Source organism: Dipodomys ordii, unplaced genomic scaffold (assembly GCF_000151885.1).
Source record: "Dipodomys ordii isolate 6190 unplaced genomic scaffold, Dord_2.0 Scaffold77, whole genome shotgun sequence".
NCBI classification, from domain to species: Eukaryota; Metazoa; Chordata; class Mammalia; order Rodentia; family Heteromyidae; genus Dipodomys; species Dipodomys ordii.
In genome coordinates, this window is record NW_012267293.1 from 1,349,442 (window position 1) to 1,358,928 (window position 9,487).

The 9,487-nt window shown below is 55.2% G+C and overlaps 2 protein-coding genes across 3 annotated transcripts in view; both read left to right on the plus strand.

The window, feature by feature from the left end:
- Positions 1–988, plus strand: part of Unc93a (unc-93 homolog A (C. elegans)) — a 12,137-nt gene extending 11,149 nt beyond the window's left edge. For both annotated transcript variants that reach the window (XM_013024545.1, XM_013024546.1), the window contains one exon: positions 677–988. In XM_013024545.1, the coding sequence (XP_012879999.1) occupies positions 677–942 (266 nt within the window). In that variant the 3' untranslated portion in view covers positions 943–988. The remainder of the gene's footprint in view (positions 1–676) is intronic.
- Positions 989–5,298: 4,310 nt separating this feature from the next.
- Ttll2 (tubulin tyrosine ligase-like family member 2) overlaps positions 5,299–9,487 on the plus strand; it is a 7,663-nt gene continuing 3,474 nt past the window's right edge. Inside the window, 1 exon segment of the mRNA XM_013024513.1 lies at positions 5,299–5,669. Coding sequence (XP_012879967.1) covers positions 5,299–5,669 — 371 coding nt within the window.

Genomic DNA, 9,487 nt, shown 5'->3' on the forward strand with positions numbered 1-9,487 from the left:
GGGGCTGCGGGAGCCTGGGCTGCACCCCGGGGCTGCGGGAGCCTGGGCTGCACTGGGGCTGCAGGAGCCTGGGCTGCACCCCGGGGCTGCGGGAGCCTGGGCTGCACCGGGGCTGAAGCACTTCCCAGGGCATGCGTTCTGATCTGTGATGCGGAAGCAGTGAGCTGTGGGTGAGGCCCCTGGCGGCCGGTGCAGCCCGGGGTTCCCACCTGGTGTGGAGGCTGGAGGAGCCTAGGGGACAGACCTGGGCAGGAGAGGACCATTTCCAGCCCAGCCCAGATCAGGGAAAGGGGACGCTGGCTGTGGGAAGCCGTGTCCTGCGGGAGCAGGGACTCGGGACGGGGGGGGGGCACCGGTCAGCCCTCCCGGGAGTGGGGGGCACCGGTCAGCCCTCCCGGGAGTGGGGGCAGGGGCGGCACAGGCCATGTCCGTGGTCCTGGGGTGGCACAGGATGGGCACGTGACCCCTCTGGCATGGCGGGGTGGTTCAGGCAGCCCCTCCTCCTCAAGGCGGGGCTCTCCAGCGAGGCCCCCAACTCCCTGTCGCCCACAAAGTGGCGTAGCTGTGTTTTCTTACGGCCAACGGCCTTCACGGGACGGGGCCGAGGCTGGGCCGCACGGTGTTAGTGGTCAGGCGTGAGGCCCAGGCCCGGCCCCACCCTGCGTCTCCTCCTCAGCTCTGTACGGCGTTCTGTTCGAGAAGAAGAAGGAAGCTGCCTTTGCCAACTACCGCCTGTGGGAAGCCCTGGGGTTTGTCATCGCCTTTGGCTACAGCTCCTTTCTGTGCGTCAGCACCAAGCTGTACATCCTTGCGGGCGTCCTAAGCGTGGCCATGCTGGCGTACGGGGTGGTGGAGTTCAGGGAGTCCAAGAAGACCATGCAGGTCCTGGCGGCGGGAGAGATGGGGCCGGCAGAGGAGGAGAACGCACAGTCAGAAATGTGACCAACCAAGGCCGGGCCGCGGCCCACCCGGACCGCAGCCAGACCGCAGCCGGACCGCAGCTTCTCAGGCTGCCCGAGGGCAGACCTGCCTCTGGGCAGCAGCTGGGCTTTCCAACAATTTATATGATTTTTGGCTTTTATGTAATGTTTTTTAGTCTAACCAATTTTCAGGCCACTTCCTGTCAGGTGAGATCAAGTCTATAAAATTAAAGTATCCGTTACCTCAATCTCAATAGGAAAGAAACACGTTGAAAGTTACCTAGTAGAGGTTTGCCCTGTTTTCCTTGTCATTGTGGAAGATCCACTCACAACAATACAGTCTGTCCAGCACTGCCGGTTTGCCAGACAGCTACCATCATCTCACAAACGGGCCGGCGCCCTCTCCGAGGGCCGCCTCCGCCCTGGCGCGCGAGCCTCTTGAAACGGAGGATAGTTTCTAAATAAACGCAAGTATTTTGTAGACATCCATCCTGTCCAAGTGCTTATTACAGTGCAGAGCACACACAAACCAAGCAGCAACCGAATCTGTGGTAGACGATCCGAAGTCATCCACGAGCGCAGAAGGACCTGAGCCACAGGAATCCCGCCATAGGGCGGGCAGGCATGGCACGTGTGTTCTGGTGCCCCGTGGGTAGCTCTGGCTGTCTTCATCCAAAGATTTGGTGACTCTTGGGTCTTCCTGCAACATCCCCTGGTCCACTCCTCCCCCCACCCATGCACCTGTCTGCAGGTGTAATGGTGGCCTCTCCATCTTGAAGATGAAGGCTATTTGTAGGGGTCTTTGAGGGCCTTGAGGGGCGACTGGCCAGAGGACCACAGCCTGGACATCCAGATCCTTCTCAATTTTTTTTTTGGTTGGTCATGGGGCTTGAACTCTGGGCCTGGGCACTTTCCCTCAGCTCTTCAGCTCAAGGCGAGCGCTCTACTGCTTGAGCCTCAGCGCCACTTCCGGTTTTCTAGTGGTTTATTGGAGATAAGAGTCTCATGGACTTCCTTGCCCAGGCTGGCTTTGAACTGAGATCCTCAGATCTCAGCCTCTGGGTAGCTAGGAGGACAGGCGTGAGCCACCAGCACCTGGCTGATCCTTCTCAATCTCAGTGCCCACTTATGACAGTTTCAGCCCAATGTCATTAACCTTTCCCTTGCTGTTGGCTTCCTTCCCTCATGGGCCCCTGGCACAAGCTGCTGCTATGTCTCTGCTGGGTCATTCTGGCTCACAGCCCCCCCATCCCCTCTGCTGCTTCCCCGCCCCACCCCGGGGCTGCCCAGCCCTCCCCCCCCCGCTGCCACCCAGCCCCATGGGCTGCCTGACTTCGCCTCCAAGTGTAAAGTCCATAACACCACGTGGAGCGTGGGGCACTTCAGAAGAGTAAAGGCTCAGTCCATGTGCAGAGAGGCGGGTGACACGGAGGCTTGGCTTTGGTGACGTGGTGTGTGGTGAGGAGAGCCAGGTGGGGAACCTCCCCTGCACCCCAGCTCTGCTCTAAGCACGTGGGGCCCCAGGGCCCTGCCTCCGCCAGCCCCCCTGCCCTCTGGGACAGGGCCCTGCCAGGCCCAGGCTCTGGCCCTGACAGATGTCAGAGGCGCCAGGAGCACAGAGCGAGAGCTGTAGCCGGGAGCCACACCCCGGAGGCTGGGCTCAGGGCTCAGGAGCAGGAGCACCAGCAGCTCCGAGTGTTATTTGGTGGGTTTTAAGAACGAGGCTAGACAATGACAAATGCTGGAGGGGATGCGGAGAAAGAGGAACCCTATTACACTGCTGGTGGGAATGTACACGTACACAACCACTTTGGAAAGCAGTCTGGAGGGTCCTCAGAAAGCTAAATATTGACCTCCCCTATGACCCAGCCATACCACTTCTAGGCATCTATCCTGAACAACAGGAACCAATATACAAGGACACGTGCACCTCCATGTTTATTGCAGCACTGTTCACAATAGCTAGGATATGGAAACAACCCAGATGCCCCACCACAGATGAATGGGTCCAAAAATTGTGGTATCTATACACAATGGAATATTATGCAGCCATTAGAAATGACAAAATAATGGCATTTGCAGGGAAATGGATGGAGCTAGAAGAAATCATGTTGAGCGAGGTAAGCCAGGTGCAGAGACAAACGGTACATGGTCTCCCTGATAAGTGGGTGTTAATTCCAAAATGTTAGGTGATACGACAAAATTAACAGGACTTAAGAAACAAAGGACTTCCACTCATTTGGTCGAATCACTACTAAATAACCCCCATGCTGCTGATCACATGTATGGTATATATGTGTACACCGGAGGGAAACCAGGAAGACGACACAGAACTAGAGGGAATCAGGGAAAAACATACAACAGCGGGACCCTTCAGCTGCACTGGACATTGACCAAAATGAACTAAGCAACTCAATGGCAGCGATGGGAGGGAGGGAACAAGTGGGAAAGAGGGAACAGCTGATGCTATGCAAAACAAAAGAAATGTACATATCACCCAATGTGGAAGAAATAACTGTACTGCAAAGCTCATAGAACTCATAAATGTTATAGACCGTGATAGACAATTTGCTCCAGGAAAGTTAGAATGTGTTTGTGACTTTAACTGAGCATCACTATCCCACAATACTGTGAAATTTGGGAAATTATGTAGCCATTTAATCACAATAAAAAAATGAAAAAAGAAGGAGGCTAGAAGAGTCCACGCAGATGTGGTCTGGTACGGTGGGCAGCTTGCGTCAGACCTGTCAGCATCTCAGTCGTGGTTCAGAGCCCGCCTGGCTGGAAGGAAAATGCCAGGTGCCAGCTCTCCTCCAGCCAGTCCTGCGGAAGGCAAGGGTGGCCGGTGCCCGTTAACCAGCAGACAGAAGGCTCGGTCACCTGCTTGGGAAGAGGGTTGAGGAGAGGGTGAGGCGGCTCGGGCCCTGCGGGTGCCCCTCCCCCGCCTGGGCGGGGTGAGCTCCGTTCTCCCCTCAGCTGCCCACGCGGCGCCTGGGCACTCAGGAGAGGGGTGGGGGTGGAATACGCTGCTCGTGGGCTTAGATTCCTCGGACTTCCCCCGGATTCCAGGTTTAAGTGTCGTCATGTGTGGACCCTCGTCTTGGTCCTGTCCGCAAGCCGGTAAGATGAGTGTGCCCTGGTCTGGCGGGGGACACCACCGTGGTGACGTTCGTCAGGTCCACATGGCCGCCCGTGGCAGCCCCCGGCCTGCCTCCTTCCTGGTGCTGAGCCAGCTCCGCAGACAGGCCAGTGGTCCTCAGAGCTCAGTGGCCGCAGAGCCCAGGCTCCGTGCCCAGCGCTGGGAGCACCAGCTGACCCCGAGTCCACACACAGCTGAGGCCCGGGGGTCGCGTGGGTCGCTGAACCAGTAGGAAGCCCACAGGAGGCTGTGAGGGAGCAAGGAGAGCAGGCAAGGTGGCCAGGGAGACCCCTGCTTCTGACTCGCCAGGGAAGGAGCGTGGCACTCTGTCCAGGCCAGCATGGTCAGACAGCCCGAGCAGTGGCCTGCAGCCCTCAGGCCCCGCCTCTCAGCCCAGGACAGTGCTGGTGGCTCTGTAATCCTCGTAAACCAAGGGTTAGACTAAAACCTGTCAAATAACTGCAGGATTTACAAATAGCTAAGCTAGGTTATCCAAGCCCTGCTTGCTTCTAGTCATCTTCCCACTTTGTAAACTAAATGCCAACTGATGCTTCGCTGTATACTTATAAAATGTCATAGCGGGGCTGGGAAGGTGGCTCAGTGGTAGAGCGCTTGCCTTGCATTCATGAGGCCCTTGGGTGCAATTCCTCAGCACCACATAAGCAGAAAAAGCCAGAAGTGGCACTGTGGCTCAAGTGGTAGAGCGCTGGCCTTGAGCTAAAGAGCTGAGGGACAGCGCCCAGGCCCAGAGTTCAGGCTCCTAGATGGAAAAAAAAAAATCATAGCAAGCAAGGGAAAGGATGACATCATCCAAAAAGAAATGTATTCTTCACCCGACTTACATAACTGTGACCCCCCCCACGGCGCCCTCCAGAGTGCGGCCTGCCGGCGCCTCCCGTATCCCCTTCCACCGCGTCTGCACAGAGCTGGGGAAGCCAGCTCAGTCCCTCGGCCAGCTCTGCATGCGGGGGCAGCACCCCCAGGGCGGCGAGTACGCACCCCACCACGCCACCCCTGCAGAACCAGCCCCAGGGGACTCCTCAGAGAGGCCGCCCCCTCCCACGCCATGAGCCGATGGAGGCCTCCAGTCCAAAGATGCACGCCGGCCTCGCGCACGCACGCCGGCCTGGGTGCTTACAGCCGACGGACGCCTGCTGCTTCCCACCCACAGCTACACCACCCAAGCGTGTCTAGGGGCTGGGATAAAGCCGGTGTGACAGCAGGGCTGTACGGGGGGCCATGGCCGTGTTCTGGGAGGGATGGCTGAGTGACCGAGAGACGGCCCAGGGGAGGGAGGCCCAAGGGGCGCTGGCGTCGAGAGGCCTGAGCGGCAGCGGGGGCCAGGAAGCGGAAGCATGGTGCCTCCACACCGCACCCTGGGCTGGCCAGGGGGCCCTGGCGTGGGGCGGGAGCCAGGCTGAGATGCGGAGTCAGGCCAAGGGCTGGAGGGAGATCAGAGCTGCTGCCGTGCACATGCTCCTGGTGGCTGGGACTGCAGAGCGGAGCAGACAGCGGACCCAGACCGCACCCGTGCTGCCCATGTGTAGGGCTGAGCAGCCTGGACAGGGTGGGGCCAGCACTGGTGTCCCTGCGGCAGTTCGGGCCAGCCAGTGTGTACAGGAAAGATCCTCACCCCATCTGAGGTCTGGAGGTGTCCTGAAAAGATCTTGGCCCGGGGCCTTCAAGGCACGCTAAGAAAATAGGTCTGTCCAGGTAAAGTCTGCAGACAAGCTGCCACATGGGGATGCGGGTCACTGTGGGTCACCGGGCTCCAACCCCGAAGCCCCACCCCAGCCTGGCCCAGCCATCAGGCCTCCAGGGAAATGCACAGGCCTTTGGGATTCCCCAGAGGGACTGAGCACCCCGTTTATAGCTGACTCCCTTCCTGTGGGACCCCATGGGACCCCACTGAAATATGGGAACAGGTCGGCCTCTCCCTAGGCCAGAAGCACCTGGAGCCAGGGCTGAGTAGACCAGAAGGTCATTATCACAACAATGATCTAAAACATAGAGGCCTGAGCAGGCCACTACTCATCAGGCCCTGTTTGTGCCCTGATTAAATCAGCTCAGGTGGAAGCCAGTGCCTGATGGAGGGCTCTATGTTATGTTCAAGGATTTGGCATGGATTCAGCCTGTTTGTGCCATTTTCACATGCAGTTGAGTTAAAAGTAAGCCGATTCGGTCTTTAACAGTGGCAGTTTGTGTTTTCCTTGGGATAAGAGCTCTGATCTGCCCTGTACCCCTGAAGTGAGTTGGTCATAGACCCAGCCCCGTGCACACAGTAAGACCCCCGGCTGCCTCTCTGTCATACAGTAATGAATGATGGCCACTGGCCCCCAGGATTCCGGTGTAGCATTCTGGAGCCCAGTGTGGTCCCTTTCCCAGGTCGGGAGGAGACAGGCAAGGCTTGGCTTGCTTCCAGGAAACCGTCACAGTGGCCATGTGGTTTGCCTCCTCCCCAGTGTTGGTTAGTGGGAGGGCTGCTCATAGTCTGACCTCACCATTTGGGGTAAGAGATCGGGCCTCACTGCCAAGAGAGCAGTGGCCAGTGCACGATGCTCAAAGAGTCCAGCTCTCCTCCTGCAGTCCCCAACCCTCCCACCTCCCACCTCCAGTGTCTGGGGGCTTGAGCGGTAGGGGATGCAGGTTGGAGCCCATGACTTTACATTAATGTATATTATGTCGCTACCGCCTCGACCACCAAGGAAGACGCGACACCGAACGCTTCTCTCTGCAGTTTATTCAGGACCTTTGAGCAATCTTCTGACCCCAACCCCGGGGAGAATTCCCCACAGCCTTAAGTACCCGCTGGGTAGCCAACCCTGATACGCCACGTGGGAACCACCAATAGGTTCAGGTGCGTGGAAGCAAGCCAGATTCTATGCCTTAGCCATATAAGGAGTTGTTTACCACAGAGAGCACTCGCCATCGGGAAGGCGGAGGGCGGAAGCCGGCGCCATCTTCCAGGTGCGGCTGCACGCAGCTCTCTACAATATTAATGTACATTAATAATGTATAATAATGTACATTAATGTATATACATGGTATATATACATCATGCATATTATACAATATACACAGTGCATATACATTATACATAAGAATTACATAATGTATATATTATGTATAAAGTACATACATCATGTATATTGATGGGTGTCCATTGTTAACTTATTATTAAAGCATGAATCTATGGCTTCTTGGTAGTTTATGAGTTTATTAGTAAGTCACTAAGATTTCCCAGTGAGGGAAAGGATTGCAGCTGCGAATAAAGCTTTCCGAATTCTGAGAGATTGAAATGGCTCCTACTCAGACTAAAGCTGGTGGCCCTGGGCCCCTGGACTGAGCTGTTCAGATGGGAGCTGTGGTTGCCAAGCAACAGCATCTCCGTTTCTGTCTGGAGTCAAGTGGAAAATAGTGTTTAAGAGTACATGCTTTCATAGCATTGTTTGTAATAATGTATTTGTGTGCTATCCATCCACGTCATAATGTCCATTCCTTTACATAATAATGCATAATACATTCCTTTACTTTACAATCTGAGTGATTTGAGCCCATTTATTCTCCTGTGGATAAATTACCATTAGCTTTATATTAATATAAATTAATACCGTCAGGGACTTGCCGAGATCCCCACCTTCTGCCACCAAGAGCTGCACGTTGCAATGGTTTTATGAGATATCAGCGTCTATCATTCATCTCATGACATTAAAAGACAAACGATTCCTGGCATTCATTTGCCTGTGTGTCTGCTGTTGCTTGGGGTCTGTGTCTGTCACACAGTGCCAGGCAGCGCTAGGTAAGCATACGCATGGACAATGAGCTCCCTACCCCGCCAGGAAGAGCAGCCCCTCGGCAGGGCTTCCCTCTTGGGGATGGGAGCGCCCCTTCCTTTTATTTTATTTATTTATCTATTTTTGGTCCATTGTGGGGCTTGAACTCTGGGCCTGGAGCTGTCCCTGAGCTCTTCAGCTCAAGGCTAGCGCTCTACCACGTAGCCACAGCGCCACTTCTGGCTTTCTGGTGGTTAGTTGGAAATAAGAGTCTCATGGACTTTCCTGCCTGGGCTGGTTTTGAACCGCAATCCTCAGATCTCAGCCTCCTGAGTAGCTAGGATTACAGGTGTGAGCGAGCCACCAGCTCCCAGCTAGAGCTCCCCACTTCCCTGTATGGGAACTTCCACCCAGTGTGAAAATTCTACTGGACATTCAATCTCTTGGACACATTTTAGTAGGACAGTGAATCTTCATTGAAATGAGGCCCAAGTTCAGTGGCATGGCGTGTCAACAGCTTGTGCAAATGCTCAAACCCCCTGTGGCCGCCTCTCCCACGGTGGCCAGGGGGACAAGACACACCACACATGCAGTGTGCACAGCACACACACACACACACAGACTAGACACACCACACATGTAGTATGTGCAGCACACACTCACACATGTGAACCAGACACACTACAATGCAATGTGCACAGCACATACACGTGAGCCAGACATACTGCACATACAGTGTGCACAGTACACACACAGACCAGACACACCACACATGTAGTATGTGCAGCGCACTCACACATGTGAACCAGACACACTACAATGCAATGTGCACAGCACAAACATGAACCAGACATGCTGCACATGCAGTGTACATAGCACACATATGAACCAGACATACTGCACATGCAGTGTGCACAGTATACACACACAGATCAGACACACCACACATGTACTGTACAACACACACATGCACTTGGGCCAGACACACCACACATGCATTGTGCACAGCACACACATGTGAACCAGACATATTGCACATGCAGTGTGCACAGCACACACACACTCACATGGACCAGACACACCACACATGTAGTATGTACAGCACACACTCACACACTGAACCAGAGACACTGCCCATGCAGTGTGCACAGCACACACACAGACCAGACACACCACACATGTAGTGTGCACAACACACACATGTACTCGGACCAGACACACCACACATGTAGTATGCACCACACACACATGCACACGGACCAGACAGACACAATCTCGGTTCAGAAGCAGCCCTGTGCTGTATGGATTGAACAAGTCACACATCTTCTGTTCGCAGATCTTCTAGAACACCCTAGACTGTTGAACATAAGTGATTTGGTAAACTTCGTGTGAAAGCTGGCCTTGGATTTGCAAAGATAACTTTAAAGTAAGTGGCCTCCATCCTGAAGACTTCTTCTAGCTTCAAAGCTGGGGAAGAGGCATCCCTCCCTCCCTCCCTCCCTCCCTTCTGTCTTCCGCTCCACACCCTCCTTTCCTCCACTCACCCCTCTCCCTCCTTCCTTCCTCCCTCCAATCATCTCTCCCTCTCTCTCTCCTCCCTCAGTCTCCCTCTCTCTCTCCTCCCTCAGTCTCTCCCTCTCTCTCTCCTCCCTCAG